The sequence below is a fragment of the Cetorhinus maximus genome, chromosome 24 (genome assembly GCF_964194155.1).
Source record: "Cetorhinus maximus chromosome 24, sCetMax3.hap1.1, whole genome shotgun sequence".
Classification (NCBI taxonomy): Eukaryota; Metazoa; Chordata; class Chondrichthyes; order Lamniformes; family Cetorhinidae; genus Cetorhinus; species Cetorhinus maximus.
This window is the reverse complement of record NC_135902.1, coordinates 48,079,296-48,100,747: the sequence shown is the minus strand read 5'-3', so window position 1 is coordinate 48,100,747 and position 21,452 is coordinate 48,079,296. Positions and strand designations below refer to the sequence as shown.

Genomic DNA, 21,452 nt, shown 5'->3' with positions numbered 1-21,452 from the left:
TGGCAGTGAGGAATTGTAGTTTCGAGGGCTTCTTGGGAAAGAATAATTCAGGAGCAGCTGATGGTGCAATGAACATAACATAAGAAATAGGAACAGGAGTAGACCATTCAGCCCCTCGAGCCTGCTCCACCATTCAATAAGATCGTGGCTGATCATCTTGTGTTTCGATTTCCACGTTCCCATCTAACCCCGATAACCTTTGATTCCCTTGCCTAACAAGAATCTATCTCCCTCCGCCTTAAAAATATTCAGTGACCCCGCCTCCACCACCTTCTGAGGCAGAGAGTTCCAAAGTCGCACAACCCTCTGAGAGAAAAAAATTCTCCTCATCTCTGTCCTATATGGGCGACCCCTAATTTTAAAACATTGCCCCCTAGTTCTGGACTCACCCACAAGAGGAAACATCCTTTCCACATCCACCTTGCCGAGGCCGTTCAGGATCTTGTATATTTCAATCAAATCACCCCTCACTCTTCTAAACCCCAGTGGAAACAAGCCCAGTCTGTCCAATCTTTCTTAGTGTCGCCACGTTTGTAGGGAGAACATTGGAAGCCTCACTAGGATAACTCCCGGATGTTTTACACTGTAGTTCAAAAGCTGCAGTCGCACATTTTCATTTTTGCCGCTGTGCAGGCTGCGATGTGACAAGCTCACACACCCCCCACTCGATTTTAAACAAGAAAATGTTGTTAGAACAATTCTATAAAGATCAGTCTGGATTTATAGTGCTTACAGATTAAAGCTATTTGACTGTGGAAACTGCACACCCTTCCCCACTCTTCATCAAGCACAAGAGGCTGTGCAGAGAAGAGTAACAAGGCTGATCAAAAGGACAGAGTTACAAGGAATATCGGGACGGCTAATTCACACTATTGAATGACCAGCGTAAGACAAGCAGGCACAGACCTAAACCAGCATGAAGGTCAACATAGGACCAATATCAGAAAATTCTTCTGACACACCAAGTGACCCAAAGTATGAACCAAACTTCCAGGGAATAATAAAGGAGGAGTCGGAGTCTTTTAACAAGCAGCTGGGTGCTGGACAGGGTTCCTTTAGGACCTCTCCGAATGGCCGAATGAAAATGGGCCAAACGGCCTTCCTCGTGCACAATTATCTTCAGTTGTGAATATCTGTCAATGCAGAAAGCCACCAAGAGACAAGGGAGAACTGAGGAGTGCAAACCCATGGCTGACTTTCCCCATCAGCTCCCAGGGCAATTGATCAGCCAACTTCCAGCAGGTTTGGGGTTGAACCCCGGTTCCCTCCTTTGTCAGCATAGCTCAGTTCCATAAGTGTTAGCGTGTTCACCAGCGACTGAGCCAGCAGGAGAGCCGTGCACCAACCTGGCTTTTCCTGATGCTAAGAACATGCACCATTTACACTGATAAATTTCATTTCCTACAACCCTCAGAGATCTCTGTGCTCCTCCAATTCTGGCCTCTTGTGCATCCTGAATTCTAATTGCCCCATCTTTGGTGGCCATGTCTTCAGGTGCCTAGGCCCCCAAGATAATTCCCTTCCTAAACCTCACCATCTCACACCATCTCTCCTCCTTAAAACTTAGTTCTTTGACCAAGCTTCTGGCCAGCTCTCCTCATACTTCATTGTGTGGCTCAGTGTCAAATTTAGTTTGGCAATCGCTTCTGTGAAGTGCCTTTCGATGTTTCGCTACTTTAAAAGCGATAAGTCATAGTCATAGAGGTCTACAGCACAGAAAAAGGCCCTTCGGCCCATCGAGTCTGCGCTGGTCAACCAAGTACCTAACTATTCTAATCCCATTTTCCAGCACTAGGCCCATAGCCTTGTATGCCATGGGCATCGCAAGTGCACATCCAACTGTTGGTTCAACATTGATGAAATAGTTCCATGTACACTGCTCTGTACGAGGCCAGAGTGTAAACAGAAGGAAGGTCAGAAGGTTAAAAGGGCTTGCAATGCTATTGAACAAGTTCCCCAATTCCATAAAAAATCTGCCACATTCTGAACAACGCTTGCTGCAAGTATTGGTACCAAGTGTAGGAGCAGATAGAGCCCTCTTTTGGTGACAGTGGTCGAAAAAATAGCTACAGAAACAGACATAAACACGTTTTGTCCGCCTCGTGTGTCACTGGAAGCGGGAGGCGTCTCAGACTTCAGTCATATCCTCGAGAGAGGAATTACTGTCAGACTACACACAGGCAGTTCTCATCAAAACGCAGTGAAAAAACTATTTCCCTCACCTTACCCCACCAGATCACAACAAAATAAATATCAACGGCAAGGAATTTTCAAGAGAAACTTCTTTACCCAGAGAGTGGTAAGAATATGAAACCCATTACCACAGCACTACAAGTAACATTTGCGCCACACAAGTGCCAGGCAATGACCATCTCCAACAAGAGAGAATCTAATCATCGCCCCATGACATTCAATGGCATTACCATCACTGAATCCCCCACTATCAATATCAGCGGGTTACAATTGACCAGAAACTGAACTGGGCTAGCCATTAAATACTGTAGCTACAAGAGCAAGTCAGAGGCTAGAAATCCTGCAGCAAGTAACTCACCTCCTGACTCCCCAGAGCCTGTCCACCATCCACAAGGCACAAGTCAAGAGTGTGATGGAATATTCTCCACTTGCCTGGATGAGTGCAGTTCCCACAACATTCAAGAAGCTTGACACCATCCAGGACAAGCAGCCCGCTTGATTGGCACCCCATCCACAAACATTCACTCCCTCCACCACCGACGCACAGTAGCAGCAGTGTGTACCATCTACAAGATGCACTGCAGGAGCTCAGCAAAGCTCCATAGTCAGCACCTTCCAAACCCACGACCACTACCATCTAGAAGGACAAGGGCAGCAGGTAGATGGGGACACCACCACCTGGAAGTTCCCCTCCAAGTCACTCACCATCCTGGCTTGGAAATATATCGGCCGTTCCTTCACTGTCACTGGGTCAAAATCTTGGAACTCCCTTCCTAATAGCACTGTGGGTGTACCTACACCACATGGACTGCAGCGTTTCAAGAAGGCAGCTCACCACCACCTTCTCAAGGGCAATTAGGGATGGGCAATAAACGTGGCCCAGCCAGTGAAGCCCACATCCCACAAACGAATAAAAAAAAGTGACTGGTCGAGGTGAAGAGTGTAAATGTATTTAAAGGGAAGCTGGGAAAAGAGGGGGAAAAAAGATGCTGACAGGGTGAGATGAAGCAGAGCGTAAGAGGCTCGTAGGGAGCATTAACACTGGCAGAGGCCAGATGGGCCGAATGGTCTGGGTTTTCCACTGTGCAAACTCTATGGAACTGCGGCCAAAGCAAACACTGAGTGAGCTCCGTCAGTGATGGTCTAATCACTTCCTTTCACAAGTTCACAAATCATAAAAACATTCAAACCAGCAGATTAGACACTGAAGCCTCCTCTGGCTCATACGTACACCTATTCACAGGCTCAACACTCATTGGCTGTTTATAAACCCACAATAGCAGGCCAGGGATTAAAAAGGTTTTTATTTCGCTGATTTGTCTTCCTGTGGCTGAACAAACAGAGCTGGAGGAAGCCAGTCTACAGCAGCAGCTGGGAGCCAGACTGGATTTTTAAAAAAAAGAAATCACCTGATTAATAGAGAGAGAATGCAACTGCCAAAAGACGCACAGCAAGATCCCACAATGTGAGAATGACCGGACAATCTTGGTTGTGGGCTGAATAGTGGCCAGGACACTGGGGAGGAATCCTCAATGCTTCTTCAAAATAGTCTTGTGGGATCTTTTATGGAAGGCAGGACCTTCCCATTAGAAAAATAATGGGCTGTCTGTGATATTGCTCACAGTGGATTGGAGGATTGAGGCATCCAAGTGGAGGGATACATCCTGTAATACACACAATGCAGTATTCTGCTGCTCAGTGTCTTTCTAGACCACCAGGTGCAATGGGTATACCTTCCTGAGGGAAGCTTAGACAAGCTGATCACGGAGTTGTGGGGGGAGGATTTGGGTCAATCAAAAAAAGGTCAGCGTGATTTTTCACATCTTTTTCTTTCAAGCATAGGCTCCAAATCAGAGACTATTCTTTTGTTGCTGAGAGGTTTCCCTTACAGATAATTTAATAGCTTTTTTAAAAAAAAAATATCCTGACAGGTGTAATAGTGAGACAGACATATGTCGAAACAGATAGATAACAAATAGATTATACATCAATCTCGTGGGGCCTACTGAAAAAGGGCAGAACTAACTGTAGATTTATTAAACCTGCAGTAACTGCCTGTGATATTTCATTGGATCACCCCTCACACCAAATCACAGTGACCTGTGCTAGGATTTTCCTGCATAAATTCCACAATTTGAAAAGCGGGAGCGGGTTTTAAATTTCAATCTTTTGAGATTTAATGTAAGTTACTGCGAACCGTAATTTTTTGGGATACACACGTAGTTGTTTGGTCTTTATAGAGCTAATCATTTGCCATGTGCAAATTCCTATTGACAACACACGGCACAGTTTAAGCCAGCATTGTACACGCTTTACTGCAGTTCCCGGAGTGTTGGGATACCTTCTGGAAAAGCCCAGCCCGTGTGCTGAATGAGACATTTTACTGGTTTAATCGAGGAATGGTCAGAAATGGTAAGTCACACACAAGTGGGCCGAGGCCTCGAAAAGAACCAGAAAACAAATCAGTTGCAAACAAGCCAGGCTGATTTTTCATTCAGTACCGTTCCTCTCAAACAGTTAACTGATGGCTGGTAACCAACTTGCATCCGCCCCCTGTTTTGGCTGTATTTTTCGATATTGTGCCAGATTTACTGATAGCTGACAGTCGGCCTTACCCCTCTCAGTCTCGTAACACTAAGAAAAATTCCAATTTGGCATTCTCAGATCCAAAGTAGATGCCCTTTTTTAAAAAAATTCTTCCATGGGATGTGGATGTCACTGGCATTTGTTGCTGAGTGGTTTGCAGCCATATTGCTGTGGGTCTGGAGTCACATGTAGGCTTAGGGAAAGGAAATGGTTATATTCCAGATTTATTAATTTAGTTCAAATTCCACCAGCTGCTGTGGTGGGACTTGAACACATGTCTCCAGAGGCCTGGGCCTCTGGATTACTAATCCAATGACATTATCATTACACCATATCTCCCCCACCCTGAACTTCATCTACCATAGTTTTGTCCCTCAGTAACTTAGTGTGCCTCCTAACTCAGTGTCCTTTACAAACTCGAATACACAACTCCATTCCTGGAGTCCAGTCATTAAGCTGAGGCCCCGGTATTTGTCCATTGGAAACACCACTAGTCAGAGACACGCGAGTTTCACCTCTTCCAGGACTCCTCAATGCCTTAATATCCACCACAGCTGCTTTATGGAGCCTGACTGCTTCCCAGGTTTCTTCTTGCTTTTTACTACTTTATATTTATCAGGATCAAACATCATCCACATTGCTCTGTCCACTTACATGTTTTGTCCAAGTTGTGTGGTTAATTCTTGAATGGCCTCCTGAGGACCAGCTGCCCCAGTTAGTTTGGTATCGAATAGAAATGTGAATAACTTACATTGCTTTTCTCAATCCCAAGTCATGGGTGTAAAGTAGAAGCAGTTGGGCTCTCAAGATTCAATTTGTTTGTGTCCATGTCAATGGTTAAAGGCATTGGTGAAGCGAAATAAGCACGAGAGAGAAAGGATTAGAAGGATCTGCAGTTGGGTGGGAGGTGACCCGTGTGCAGCACAAACACCAACATGGGTCCTTTAGGCCAAATGGCCTCTTTCTGTTCTGTATGTTCCACCTAAGTTCCAGTCTCTGCGATATTCCCCTTGGCTGCTCCTTTGCCCAGACTCTAACTCATACCTATTTCCTGGCCCTCTATTGCCTCCAGTCCCAAAGTTTACACCAAATCCAAACCTGTCTTGAGTTTAACAAACAGACATTGTGCGCGAAAGCAGATCAGCAATACAGTTGACACAAGAGCTCATGTGGGGACAGAGAAGGCAGAACAAACTTTTTATAAAAAGTAGTAAATGCGCGACACCTTCATCAAAATAATAATTAACGCTCAATGTTTAATTTACGTTTCCTCCCTCAGAGAGGGACATAGGGTAGGTGGGTGGGTAAGGGGAGCACAATTAACAAATGAGTGGAATTAGCCCAATTACCTGCTGCAGACCAAAGACCCCGATAACATTACAGCAACAGTAAACAGCTTCTAAACACCATCACCATGAGTGACTGCTGAGGAGATGAAGCAGCATATAGGAGGCAAGTCAAAGAAATTGGGGGAAAACTTATCCATACACTTCTCTATTTCATACAGACAGCAGTTCCCTGTATCCATCTTCACTCCCTCTATCAGCTTTCGATTACAATATGGTGAATTCAACAAAAAAAAACACTCTCAGATACAAGAAACAAGGAAACTGTGTCAAAGACATGAAAACAGGCTTGGTGAAGCAACATTGATAAATCACCAACGCTGTTAAGCCTCCCTTTCAGGAATGCAGATAAAGAGCCACAACCTCGGTCTACTCCCCAGTGAAGGCTTATTCACCCTGACCCAAACATTCAAATACTTGACACATTCTGATTGCCTGTTGTATAGCATGTTATGTAAATAACATGCATGGGAGGGTCTGTGTCATTTTGTGTAATGCAATAAATTCGGGTTTTTCCCTTGGCCTGTCGCATTGGGGCAGCCTTCGTCCTTCTGTTTGGAAACAGGAATGGAGCTTTTAGCCAAAGCAATCACTGATGTTGCCGGTATATTAACTTCACAGCATACATCCTTAGGAAGGCAGAACGAACTTCAGCACACTTGTCAAAAAACATCCCATTTCAATCACAGCAACCAGCTGTCACTGGCTTTCTCCATCTAGTTGTGATTTTGTTCAGTGAACTGCAGAACCAATAATCAACAGGAAACCTGGTGCACAAGTCTTTGTATCCAAGTTTGTTCTCTTCGGCTAGAAAGCTGTGACTTTTTAGTATTTTGACCAGAAATAACTAACGATAAAAACAGTGAGTATTACGCGAGAATAACAACCAACCCAGGTGTTAAAGTTAAGTGAGCTGAGTCCAAAGGGGAACACTGAAGAAAGGTCGGGAGAATCAAAATGAATAAATATATAGTTGAGAGTGTGTCCTTTAACCTTGCTGATACATGTGGACTACTCATTTGTTCAACATTTATACTTTTTGAGAGTTACCTTGAAACTTATAAGCTCTTCTTCAGTGAAACCATGACTGTGAATAATCTTCATCTGTTTTACCAGCGTGCTTTTTCCACTCTCTGCTGCACCTGGAGCACAGGACACAAGGTCATAAGAAATAGGGACAGGAGTTGGCCCCTCCAACATTCAATAAGATCACAACTGATCTTCAACCTCAACTCCACTAGCTCGCCCCTTCGCTATATCCCTTGGCTCCCTTAACGTTCAAACCTGAAAGTCACTGGCTCAATGAGGAAGACATCTCCGGAATTCCACAACACAGGTTAACTTTTAAATATCCTGGCAGCTTTCAAAATTGTTACAAGCGCGAGGTTTATAAGGTTGTTGTGTTTTAGGGCTTCCTCTTTGGCTTAGGGTAAGATGGAGGAACAAACAGATCATGTGGCCTGTTCTGAATTCTGCCCAGCAACAAGTTTGGGTGGCTTGGTTGTTGGGGGAGAAAGATGCAAGATATTCACACCTGTAAACAATGACCTGAGCAGTTGTGCTGACAGTGGATAGTTTGTTAGTTTCCAAGTCACAGGGAGGTGTTCGGTTTTGTAAATGGTTATACTTTGGACTGTCTATTTATTCCAGGATAGAATGGAGTTGGGGGTCAAGAGGATAACTAATATACATTTCTACCTGGACACAAGGCCCATGTGATTCATGTGGCTGTGGAGAAGGACTTCCTATGAACTCATTGACATTATAGGAAGCCACTGTAGTATCAGGTTATAGGATTTCATAAAAATATCACTGAACCTCAGAGACAGAGTCAGTCTGTAAGAATCTGGGAGGGGGAGAGAAAGAAAGGGAGAGAGAGCAGTTTCAGTGGCCTGTTATTGTGTGGCATATTCTACGTAGAAGTTCCACCTGTGCTTGGAACCTTCCAGCAACTCATCCAAGGTGCCCATTCTCCAGGCATTAGCATACCGCTGACTATTTGACCATTAAAGACTTCACAACTAACAGTGAATGTGTCCTCACCTGATGTTACATGTTTTCGGGCGGGGGGGGGGGAGTCACTTGGCTGTAATCAAGAGCTGAGAGAGGATGCGGTCCAGTACAAAAAAATAAGACCAATTTCAAATACAAAACACTGAATCCTACCATTTACTCAGGTAGTTGGGAACTTTCTTCAACATCAACATCAGATGTCTCTGAGTCATTTGCCTCTGGACAATCTATTCTAGGCAAGTTACAGTATCTGAAGCTGAACTAACCAGACATAAAACCATTTTAATTTTTCCCTCCCGGTTTATTTGTGGCCATTTTTGGAATATTGAATTTAAGCTTTAACATCTACTCTATTGGTCAGCACAGGCAGCTAGTGGGATTAAAACAGTTAATTTCAAATTAAGTACAGTTTGTTTTAAATGGTCTGAGTATGACTGAGGTTTCTCATTTAGCCCTACATGGTGCCAAGAGTCATGCTTTTTACATCAGTCCTGTTTGTGGCATATTCATTTGGGACACACAATGGCTCCCATTATGCACTTTTTTTTTTGCCTGGTTTTGTTTATCTATTCAGTAATGAAACAACAGAGTCTGTTTTCTAAAATAAATACAGTCTCCCCACCCACCCCACACACACACACACACACACAATGGGTACAAATACATGGAGAGTCTGCACCTTCATCGAAAAAAAAATGTTTAACGACTTTTATATGCAGATTTGTCAAAGGAACACACACTGGCTACATTGCAAAAGCTTTAATGAAACAAAACGATGGACATCTCGCCTGCAATAACGGCAGAATGCCCTTTGAATGGACAGGTCTAAACTAGTCCTCAAACCCAGTAAATAGGAGCTCAGTCTCTTAATTTAAAATAAAGAGGAAAATAATTCACTGGTGGGAATAATTTCAGGTAGAAATAGCCTATGTGAACAGGAGGTGTTTACAGGATTTCCAAATACTTTTATTGAGGAGAGGGTGGAGAATAGTTTTTTTTTAAAACTTTAATTTTATTTTGTTAACTTTAATTTTTTTTTTACTTTTAAGTTTTAGGCAACATCAGTAATTATCCAAAATAACCCAACTAACTTAGGAAACAGCCGGGTGAACAAGTCCGGCTGTATCTCTGCTGTTTAATCGCAGTTTCGACCCACCGACGGGAGGTAATGAACCTGTTACTGACCTAAGAGCAGGATCTTCACCACATTCAGCTCCTGCTTGGCACATTCATACAGGGCACGGTCAATCTTCTCACTGCGGAGCCGGGCCTGTCGCTCTTCGGCAGTGATCTCGGATCCCAGGCACAGTCCCATCTCCGCCGAACATTTCTTCCAGAGTGGAAGGTGTGAGTGTGTGAGAGAGGGAGGGAGAGGGAGAGGAGTTGGGGATCAGAATGAAGCCAAGCCGAGGTAGATCACTGCTCCCCTCATCCCCCCTCCTTCTCCTCCCTGAGCCAGTGCCTATCCTCCCTCTGACTTGCACGTGTCCGCCTTTTGCTCAACTCCCAAAACAAACTTTCCTCTTCAACAAGTTTAAAGCGCCGGCACTATAGTTACACCAGAGAGAGAGAGAGAGAAAATTCCTGGCAAATTGAAGAGGAAATGACGTCTGCTTGTTCAATAGGACCAGCTTCTCTGTTTTGGGATATAGTTTTTTTCTGTTGGGGTGGGAATTTGATTCAAGTCTTATACATGGATAGATATATAATTCTACCTGCTGTGTCCTACTGGGGACACCTACAATGTTTTATGGAAGTCAGAATTTAAACTAGTCCTAAAATGTCTTTCCACTGATACTGGGTTCTAATCAATGGATCCCAAACCATCCCAGACTGCGGCTAATCGTAAATATTGACACAAATCTCAGGAACCCCCCCCATCTTCCAAAACAGGGGTTCTCAATGAGGGGTCCATAGGAACCCGGGAGAAGGTTTCCAGGGATTCCCCCATGGTTTAGGCAAAAGGGATAAAACAATAAAAGGTCATTCTGTTTTTCGGGTCTCACTCCAGGACTTGACGGCCAAGGAAGGTGTGTTCCTAATGTGGCCAAACAGGCTGATTATCAACCTGCAAATCCTTCCACCACATGACAATGGCGGGCGGTAAGAGCAGGAGGGATTCCTGGTCAGCCATGTGATGGAAGGGAAGTTGGAGCCCCTATCGTCCACTATCCCTAGCTCCAGACTACAACGTGCATGCAGAAGTGCACATTCCCACAGCCACTTGGACCCTTCTGAGTGAACTGTAACACTCTATCACCAATACTTCATCTGCTCCAATAGAATATGGCAGCACCCATTCTCCAATCAGCATAGTCCCACAGTGCACATGCGGTAGCGAGGTCACTGGAAAGTGGGCAATGATTGGAAGCTATCGGCGGCAATGCAAGGTTTGAAAAAGGTGAGTGGTTAGAAGGCAGTGCACTGGGGTGAAGGATGCACCTGGAGACAGAGCGGCAATAGTCCCAGCAATGGTAAAACCACAACTTCTAGGTAAGTCCCTGTCCCCTTGGAAGGGGTGATGTTGATGGTTAACCAGACAAATTGCACTCCGACCTTCCACACCCCTCCCCTCACAGATCCGGCCTCTGCCTCAGGCCCTCTGGCTGGGCCTTCCTGTGTCCAGGCTCTGCTCGTGCTGGGTTGGCCTGCAGGCAGCTGCTCTGTGAGGGCAGGAGATTGGGTCCAACAACTCAAACCACACAGAGCCTCCTTAGAATTGGGAACTCATCTGCTGCAGGTTTACCGTCCGATTTATCGAAGCCTCCCCATAATACGCAGCTAAATGTAATTACCGCAACAGCCCTGCTGACTGGAAAACAGGTCAGCTTTCAGCTATAGAAAGAAGGGAGACATTTCTTCAGAAGGTGTTGGAGTATCTGACCTTTGCTTCGCTCACCTCGGGTATCTGACCCTTTGCTCGTCAATGTGGGATATGTGAGGTGTGTGTGCAGACCTGCCAACACCACCAAATCATAGAACAAGACACAAACTGTCAAAACACAAGCTAATGTAGATTGACAGTTGCTTTTCAAGCCTCGTCAGTAAGGTGTAAGGTCACAGACCTGAAACATTTCTCTCCCTGCAGGTGCTGCCTTAGCTGCTGAGTATTTCCGGAATTTTCTGTTTTTATTTCAGATTGCCAGCATACGCACTATTTTGCTTTTGTTATACAAACATGTGAATTAGCAGCAGGAGTGGACCACTCACTCCCTCAAGCCTGCTCCGCCATTCAATGAGATCATGGCCAATCTGATTGTAACTTCAACCCCACATTCCGCCTAACCCCGATAACCTTTCACCCCTTTGCTTATCAAGAATCTACCTAAATCTGCCTTAAAAATATTCATACTACAGTTGGGCTGATATTAGAACTAATAGGCAACCATTTGCAATTCTACAGAACTATTAGGCAGCAGGGGTCCAACTTTTATGAAATAAAATAAGAGACGCTTCAACCGTGGGACCATTGGAGGTGGGGGGGGAGGAGGGGGTATCGGTAAGTGTGAGAGCAAAGGCAGGGATTTCAACATGAGAGGGGGTGGGAAGAGAGGGGTCTTCAGGCCATAATATTTTGTGGGGGGGGGTGGTGGATGGGCGCTGGTGGGGGCATGCAATTTATCTTCTTGAGTCCGCAACATACCTCACTTCCAGTTGATTCACTCACTCACAGCCCTGTTCGAATCGCTCAAACTCACCCTCCAGGGTCCCAGGTGTTCCTTGAGGGGCGCCGTACAAACAGTCAAAATAAGGACAACTGTTTAAAAATACAGGACACTTGGCTACCCTGTTATGCAGAAACTCAGCTCAAAGTGCTTTACATTGAAGAAGGTAAAACAATGGAAGCTAACCAGGAGAGAGAATGTTAAAAATAAAGGGTAGATTAATTGGGAAACGAAAGGCACAGCAGAAGAAAATAGTTTGGGGGAGTTTTATTTAAGAGCACAGTAAGTGGAGAGAACTAAGTAGAGAGGGCAAGGCTGTGGTGGCTAAATGATGGGCCATCAATGATGAGGAACTGGAAAGTAGTAAGACGTTTGGTGTTAAGGGATGGTAGCATGCGGGAATTTGAAAATTAGGCCAAAAATGTCGGTTAACTCCATACAGGGCTTCTGTAGTGCCTGAGCAGAGAGAGGAAAAGACAAAGAGAGGTGATGCGAGCATTCTGGCTCCCAACCCCACCATGGCTCTCCATGTCCAGCCTTTCCCCTGCAGCATATGTGGCTTTTTGGAATATAAGCCTTATAGAGCTGCTCTCTATAACCAAGTGCCAATTAGCAGACTAAATGCAGTTGGATGTGGGAAAAAACTGTAGCCAAAACAATGAGCACTCAAGGACAGCAAAACCAATCTTCAAAATAACATTTGCAAGAGTCTTCTGGCTACATATCATGTGATCAGATGTCTCATCATCTGACCTCCAGGAACACGTCCAACCAGAATTGCCAACCCTGCTAGATACTCTTACCCATATTTGCACAGAGGTTGTTTTATACTGTTTTTATCTTTTCAGCATTCATGCAACAAAACCCTGACCATTGAATTTAAATGGGTCTGGTGCATATAGGGTTAAGCAGTACTTTCACTTTTCCTGCTCATACCCTGTTGGGGGCAGATCACATGGACAGAAACACAGGGCAACGGTGTGCACGTGTGACCTGGTGATGTGCATCTCATTTTCCCTTCCACTACACCTCCCACTCTATTAATAAAGGAAGGGAGTGGTGTCCTAGAGTAGCTTTAAGAGCTTTACAGTACAAAGAAGGAATTGGTAGTAGTGCAACTGGCTCTCCCATTCTTGTTTTGTCAATGTGCCATGCAAGCAATAAGCAAGCACACTGCGATATGTTTCTTTGGATAGCAATTGTTGGCAGCGCGGTAGCTGTGTTCTTAGAAAGGGGATCTAAGAGAACAGGTCAGTGCCCGATGAAGTGAGGTTAATTTCCACTCTTGGCTTTGTACTTCCATTTCATACAGAGAAACAAATGCTTATAGCTTGAGGGGCACCGCTCTACATCAAGCATCACTGACCATCTCTACTCTACCATCTGCCAAGACACGTACTTCAGAACCTTCATTGTCATCATTTGGCCCCCATCGGTTCCACTGCCGGGGATTTCAGGCACTTGAGGGGTAGGCATCCCCATCACCAGTCTAGTACTCTTGCATAGTTTGGCCAGCGGGTTGACACTGTTGCCCAGGATGTGGCCGCTGTTGTGCCTTAGAAGTTACTTGGAGCCATATGTGAGAGCTGAGGGCCGTGTGTAGACCAGTGGTGGTACCAGTCACCCAGGACCCTGGTGTGACCACTGTACCACTACACATACACCCCATGAAAAATCCTCAGTTTCCACAGCCCTCTCATGAGATCACAAGTGAGGCTATTTTTGAAGGGGAAAGTTGGCAGATCTGCGTTTGCCCATTGGAGGTTGGAATATCATTGCTTTATTCACCATTTGAATGACGGTTGGAATATTCTGATTCTTAGGATTAATGCCCATCCCTAGTTGGTATGTGTTTATTACATCCTGAATTTGCAGATATTAACAGATTTCCAGGTTATGTAAGACGCTCTCACTTTATGTAAGGTATGTTAGAGCTATTCCAGCAGGAGCAAGATAAATTATGAAAGCAGAAAAAAAAAGTTCTAAGAGCCCCCAATAAATACCAGATACGGAAACATTTTTAATTCAACCGTAGATTCAAAACAAGAAAACCGACACAGAGAAACGATGCAGAACTTCCTTCATCAAGTTCAAAGGGCTGAAGAACACAAAGCAGATGGAGATGTGAGTAAAAAAAACCTAAAACTGCCATTAAACCTGCAAAATCAAGGAAATATGAAGAGAGCTGGAAGTGGAGATATATCTTAACTGCAGCGTGTAATTTGTACAAAAACACTGTCCAATGAATCTTTGAAACCATCCCAATTACAGAGGCACACCAAGCATCAAACATATAAGGGAAAGCAATCTTTGTCTTTTTGAGGAGCTGCTCATCCTAAAGCATTAATGAAATTGACAACCACTCCTGATAAAAAGCTTACAGTCTCACCTTAGTTAGTGGTTTAGAAAATTGCAAGTACAATTGCTGAATTGAGAATGCTACGTGCCATTGAAATTTTATGGAAAATACAGAGGGCAGAAGACCAAGAAGCCGTAGAAAGTATCAAAATCAAATGGTGGATCAATTTAATATCAGAAGACAGCTTTGCAACAAGAATGACTGAGGCAAAGTGCTTACCCATATATTTAATCTCAAGGAAGATGTACCTTCTTTTGCAGCAGATAGGAAACCTGAATTTGCTGAGGTGCTGAATGACATCTTGTGGCTGGCTAAACTGGGTTACCTTGCAGCCATGTTCAGTGAAATGATTAGGCTGAATAAAACTGTGCAAGGTGGGAGAACTGATTTCTTCGCACAGCATGAAAGAATTGATGTATTCAAAAGGAAACAGCAAATCTGGAAAGTTATTAGCTCCAGGGGGAACTACAGATGTGAGCTCTTACATTCATTCAAGAAATAAAAAAAGATAATTGAAGTGCATCTTTCCAGACTATGCTTCTTTATTTCTTGTGCTGTTGTTCTTATCTTCCAGAACACACAATAGAACAATCTGCTACATACCTGTGGATTACAAAAAGCCTGTCAATGAGAATATTGAAGTTAGCTGTGACCCTGTCCCATCAAAGCTATCAGAAGAGCTCATTGACATTTCATCTGATAGCTCCCTAGGGACTAAGCTCACTTAATGCCATTGGAGGCATATTGGTGTGAATATACTGATGAATACAGCACTGCTTCTTCTGTAGCACTGAAAGAATTGGTCCCTGTTAGTTCAACCTACTCAGCTGATGTTAGATTTTTAGCAATAACATGAATGACGTATGAGGCAGGATGAAAAGCTGTGTTCAAAGTTAGCTCAATGTCATGACAGAATAGCATCAATAAGTTTAATTTTACGAAAACAAAAATAAGTAGAAGCTTTATTAATTGCAATTTCTATTATGCTGCTCTATTTGTGAAAAAACGTATTTGGTTGTTTATTACAGGTGACAGAAAAGACCTTTTTAAACCCGCGTACTTGGCTGGATTCCATTTTCACCCCTAGCTGCACACTTTGTATTATATAGTATCATCCACATGACCGGAAAAAGATATTTAAGGGAGAATTTCCTGATTCAAACATGGTCACATTTCTTCCACTTGACAATCAGCTGAATCCCCACAATGATTTATCCCCACCCTGTAAAACATGTGCAGGAATCCAATTGCTGCAGTATATAATGCAGATTTAAGCTTGAGACTGGGATCAATCTGATGTGCATTTGCTAGACCCAGTTGTACCAGCATCTGCACCTTATACTAATTCTAGCAACAAGGAGCTCTGCACAGGTAAGATCTCCTTTCCAAGTTGCTACTTAAAACTGTTGAGAATTTCTCAGGATATTAAAAAGATTGAAAGTTCTATGTAGTCTCACACATCCAATGATCATCTCATTTCTTGCTATATCACAGTGAAAGTGGATAGCCAATGTAAGTTGCACCTACACTCTTTTTATATTCTTTCATGGGATGTGGGTGTTGCCGGCTAGGCCAGCATTTATTGCCCATCCCTAAATGCCCTTGAGCAGCTGGTGATGAGTTGCCTTCTTGAACAGCTGCACTCCCTGTAGTGTAGGTACACCCACAGTGCTGTTAGGGAGGGAGTTCCAGGATTTTGACCCAGCGACAATGGAGGAACGATGATATATTTCCAAGTCAGGATGGTGTTTGGTTTAGTGATGAAGTTGCAGATGGTGGTGTTCCCATGCATCTGCTGCCCTCATCCTTTGAGGTGATAAAGGTCAGGGATTTGGAAGGTGCTATCTAAGCAGCCTCAGTAAGTTGCCACAGTGCATCTTGTAGATGGTACATGCTGCTGCCACTGTGCAATGGTGGTGGAGGGAGTGAATGTTAAGGTGGTGGTTGGGGTGCCAATCAAGCAGGCTGCTTTGTCCTGGATGCTGTTGAGCTTTGAGTGTTGTTGGAGCTGCACTTATCCAGGCAAGAGAATATTCCATCACACTCCTGACTTGTGCCTTGTAGGTGGTAGACAGGCTTTGGGGAATCAGGTGGTGAGTTACTTGTCATAGAATTCCTAACCTCTGACCTGCTCTTTTAGCCACAGTATTTATATGGCTGGTCTAGTTCAGTTTCTGGTTAATGGTAACCTCCAGGATATTGACTGAGGAGGATTCAGTGATGGTAATGCCATTGAATGTCAAGGGGGGTAGTTATATTCTTTCTTGTTGAAGATGGTATTGCCTGGCACCTGTGTTGGGGGGAATGTTACTTGCCACTTGTCAGCCCAAGTCTGGATATTGTCCAGATCTTGCTGCATATGGACATGGATAGTATCTGAGAAGTTGCGAATGGTGTTGAAAATTGTGCAATCAGCAAACTTCTCCACTTTTGACTTTATGTTGGTGGAAGGTCACTGATGAAGCAGCTGAAGCTGGTTCACCCCAGAGCACTACTCCGAGGAACTCCTGCAGCGATGTCCCAGGGCTGAGATGATTGACTTCCACCAACCACGACCATCTTCCTTTGTGCTAAGTATGACTCCAACCAGTGGAGAGCACCACCCCCATCCCGGATTTCCATTGAATCAAGTTTTGCTAGGGCTCCTTGATGCCACACTCAGTCAAATACTGCATTGATGCCAAGGCCAGTAATTCTCACCTAACCTCTGAAGTTCAGCGCCTTTGACCATGTTTGGATCAAGGCTGTAATGAAGTCAGGTGCTGAATGGCCCTAGTGGAACCCAAACTGAGCATCAGTGAGCAGGTTATTGCTGATTGCCACTTGATAGCACTGTCGACGATCTCTTCCATCACTTTGCTGAAGATCAAGAGTAGATTGGTGGGGTGGTAATTGGCCAGGTTAAATTTGCCCTGCGTTTTTTTTTAAAAATGGACAGGACATACCTGGGCAGTTTTCCACATTGCTGGGTAGATGCCAGTATTTCAGCTGTACTGGAACAGGTTGGCTAAGGGCGCAGCTAGTTTTGGAGAACTAGTCTTCAATACTATTGCTGGAATGTTGTCAGGACCCATAGCCTTTGCAGTACCCAGGGCCTTCAGCTGTTTCTTGATATCTTGCATTAATGACAGTTACATTGATGTAAAGTGAAAGTATAAATGTGCTTCAAGAGTCTCATCTAGATTTTAAAGAGGTGCATATACACATTACAATCTTGTTCAAAGCAGCAACTGTTGAATTCTCTTTTGTTTCCTTTCCACAGGCAGTGTGTGCGAATTGTAGAAATAGTCTTATGGAACACTGAAATGACAGTAATGCTGCATTTTTCCAGCAAGGTAGCAAATTGTGCTTTTCTCCTTTTACACTGTAGGATTTTTATACTAACTTATATTCAGTGGTGTCACCCATTTACTAAAGACAAATTTGTTAGTCAGTATATTATGTATTTAATGACCTCAATTTCAATGAAGTAAAAAACATTTACTACTAGTCATTGTTACCAGTCACTTTTAAAAAAAAACTGGTCTCAAATGCTCCAACAGTCACTCATTCGAGGCAAGGTTATGCCATTAATAGTATTAAAAATTGCTGTAAAGACAGCATGATTATCAGTATCATTCCCAGTCAGCAACCTGTACTAAGTTTAAAGGTAAATTTAGGTAGAAGAAATTAACATTAAAAAAGGAGGAATTCAGTGTAGAAGTGCAAGAAATTAAATGTACTTATTCGTATATCAATCATCTGCACCTCTTCCCCCTTCCTCCAATGGATGGATCATGAACGGAAAGAGGATAGCTTTACAATGAAGAGTCATCATACGACTCGAAACGTTAACAGTTTCTCTCCCTCCCTAGATGCTGGCAGACCTGTTGAGTTTTTCCAGCATTTCCTGTTTTTATTTCAAATTTCCAGCATCCACAGTATTTTGCTTTTAGCTTTACAGTGGATTCATTCCACAATCTAGTGTTTGTTAGTCCGGTGGAGCTTCCTTTTCTTCAGTTTTCAACACTACCTAAAATGTCATGGTCACTTTGTACTTTAAAACACATTCCTATAGTTACTGATGTTGACTGAAGCCTAAGCTGAGTACTGAGCTTCATGCAAGCAATTTCTCCTTTTTCCTGAGTTTGTTCATCCATTGGCTGAAGATCACCATTGTGGTAGTGGGAACAATGCTAGGTCTTCAATTATGACATTCAAAACATACATTATTCAAAATTTCACGTTTCAAAAGGCTGAGAATTTGTAATTAAATCACAGAAATATGCCCAAACTACAAGTATATTTTAATGTTATGCAATCTATTATAGCTATCTTCCAGAGCTAGCACAATTTCCTGCATAAACATTTATCATCTGTGCCATTCCCCAGGTACCAAGATCTTTTAACTCATAGATTGGCAGTCTAAGCCAATTAAGCAATTGCAGCTTATAAGACAAATATGGGTCACAACTGAAAAAAAGTAGAAACCAAATGAAAGTCAGTACATTAGGAGGAAAAGCATCAAAAAGAACATGAGAAAAAAAAAGCTAAAAATTTCCTTCTTATTCTGAAGTCAGCACATTGCTAATTCAAAGCCACACACAACTTGTGTGTTGGTTTATTTGTCAAGTTACACCAGCATACATTACTCAAGAGGCATTTGTTTTAATTCACCATTTGGAGAGAAGCAGATATTCAAAAGTTCTACAGACAGGTTTTCCAAGATATACATTCATTAAAACTGCAACAAGTTCAAGATAAACACAAAAAAGGGTATTTACATGTAGCACTGTGTAGTTCAAAAGCAAGCTGAACACATTAAAACCAAAGCCATAATAATAATGGTAAGCAACTATACAGAACACAAAATGTAATCTTCTGAAAAAAAAAAAATTACTTCCCAGAAGTATGAGGGAGAAAAAAAATACAACAATAGTATTACTCAAGTGTGTGTTGGGCAGCTACTACATATCAACAGGATGCTCTGACCACTATAATGGAATTGGTTCAGTTTCAAAGGCTCTCAATGTTACTTAATTTGACTTTGATTATTGCAGAGAGATGTGGACTAGTAAGGTTGCTAGGTAAAATTATTTAAATGGGAAAAAACCTCAAAAATATTTTTTCATAACTTCAAGCATAAAGATTCCTCGAGAGCTAGAAATTTAGTCTTAGTTCTTTTCCACATGTAGTGTTAAAATGCAGAAATGCTCGAAAGTACGTAGCAATTTTGAACATTTTCTTCCTTAAACCATTGATAAACGGAACTAAGATTTTATTTCTAATGTATTTGACCTCAATTGTACGTATGTGCAATTGTACTATAATGGACTGTATGTACTGCAGACTTTTATTAAAATATTGTATGGTCCCAAGAAATAAAACCGCTACTAAAATGCATTGTGCCCAGGAATAATTAGAGCTACACCAAATATGCTAAGAAAAAGATTTAAGAGAAAACAAAGCACTGATGCTTTAATTTGCTGTTCACCTACTGGAGATTATGGCAGCTGGGGGGAGGGAGAAGAAACGGGACCCATTAATGGCTTATAGTTCAAGATCTTTATAAAACAAAAGTTTGGGATTTAAATTTGCCTCCTGTACTATGATGAGAAGGAAATTAAAAATAAACCATGGCTCATTATTTCAAATTCAACTGAAATTTTCTTGCTATTAGTAAACATCAAAGTTGCTTCAGTTTTAATTGCACCTTAAAATATCTTCATAAATAGAAAAGCAGCATGATACATACATAAAATCCAATTACCAAAAAAGTAATAGATATTTGAAAAGTCTACAATGTTATCAGACCTTTTACAGGTCAATTAAATGAAAATAGAAAATATAATTTTTAAATTATATACTTTAAAACTTTTTACAGCACTAGACTGTAAACATTCTTACAACTATCTGTATATGTACAAGCAGCTGGTTTAGTATGCCCAAAAAGTGCAGACTACCCCTTTAGTGCATCCCATTATTTTAAATTAAGTCTATTAAAAATATTAAAAGGTTCGCCAAGTAAATCCACTGCAAATCTAAAATGCAAAAGTCTAGTAAACATAAAACAAACAGTGCAGAAGAAAGACCATTCATTAAATGTAGTGTACTGGTGTAAATGGACATTGGTAATGTGTGGATAGCATTATTCACTGGATTTCTGGTCAAGAATTCCTTTCGTTCGTTCATCACATCTCTTCTTGATGGCCTCTATTGCTGCCAGCTCCTTAGCTTCTTTCTTTTGGTTTCTTGCCTCAAATTGTAATCTTTCAACAGCAGTAAAAGAAAAAAAATGTTTAAAAAGTGCAAATATGAAATTCAAAATAAATTTCATGGTTACGTAACTGTAGTATAAAGGATCCAGTGTTTTTAGAGAAAAATAGATCTTCATGAAACTATTCCCTCTTCCCCATCACATTTGGAGATATGCAAAAAAACAGCATATTGTTTATATCTGTCCTAATTGTTATAATTTTTCCTGGAATGCTTTATGTGGTTAGGTGCTTAAAAAGAAAACAACCATGAAATTTGCACTCCAGTTAAGGGATGTTTGGGCTAGGGAGTGAAACACTTCCCAGGTTGTCCAGTATCACATCAGCCAACCATATTTAGACACAGTTGTGGCAGAATGGAGAAAATCTGAATCTAACAAAAGCTTATTAAAACTAAACCAGGTCTTGTAAACATAACATATTAAATCCAGTTTTCCAATGAAATGCTGCAAGAATTGAAAAAAAATAGTAATTATGAAATGGACAAGTATAAAAAAAGGCTGCATCTTAAAATTGGTGTTAAGCTGGATGCAAACTGCCTGTAAAATCGTGATAACTGAGAAGTGGTCCCCCACCCCCCTCTTAGGCTCACATATATTTGAATGTAAAATATCCCATGCAAGTGATTCATAACACAATTGTTAAAAATGCTTGAAAAATGTTCCTTAAATATATTTAAGAGTGGTGTTTGATTAATGCAGCTGATGAAAATTAATTTATCACAAAAAATAAAACATTTTGAATGAGTGTCTAGTCCACCAGTTGCAGGTACTCCAATTTTAAATAACTTGTACAAAAACATTTACTAGTTACATTAGTGTATAAACAGTTTTGGTAATTAACTTGTATTCTAAAGCTTTTATAATATGCTCATTGTCCTTGCACATTAAAAATAATTAAGAGCCTCCTTGAAGGACCACAAATGGGCACAATTAATGAAACTTGCAATGATGATGAGTTCATCTGGGGGATGGCCAGCCTCCAGAGTAATGCTTTTTAAGCAACCACAAAAGACTGCCAAACTCAATTTGCACAG

At 42.2% G+C, this 21,452-nt stretch overlaps 2 protein-coding genes and 1 long non-coding RNA gene across 4 annotated transcripts in view; 1 reads left to right on the top strand and 2 right to left on the bottom strand.

Moving 5' to 3' along the window:
- gnav1 (guanine nucleotide binding protein (G protein) alpha v1) overlaps positions 1 to 9,734 on the bottom strand; it is a 132,004-nt gene extending 122,270 nt beyond the window's left edge. Inside the window, exons 1-2 of one of the 2 annotated variants that reach the window (XM_078571208.1) lie at positions 9,324 to 9,734; positions 7,176 to 7,267 (exon numbers count right to left, since the gene is read on the bottom strand). In XM_078571208.1, the coding sequence (XP_078427334.1) occupies positions 7,176 to 7,267; positions 9,324 to 9,453 (222 nt within the window). In that variant the 5' untranslated portion in view covers positions 9,454 to 9,734. The remainder of the gene's footprint in view (positions 1 to 7,175; positions 7,268 to 9,323) is intronic. The other variant, XM_078571207.1, reaches the window with a different exon arrangement.
- The window catches only part of LOC144699875 (uncharacterized), a 425,222-nt gene that overhangs the window by 19,856 nt on the left and 383,914 nt on the right, over positions 1 to 21,452 (top strand). The window lies entirely within an intron of this gene.
- Positions 18,730 to 21,452, bottom strand: part of pcyt2 (phosphate cytidylyltransferase 2, ethanolamine) — a 39,361-nt gene continuing 36,638 nt past the window's right edge. The window contains exon 13 of the mRNA XM_078571204.1: positions 18,730 to 20,410. Coding sequence (XP_078427330.1) covers positions 20,290 to 20,410 — 121 coding nt within the window. The 3' untranslated portion in view covers positions 18,730 to 20,289. The remainder of the gene's footprint in view (positions 20,411 to 21,452) is intronic.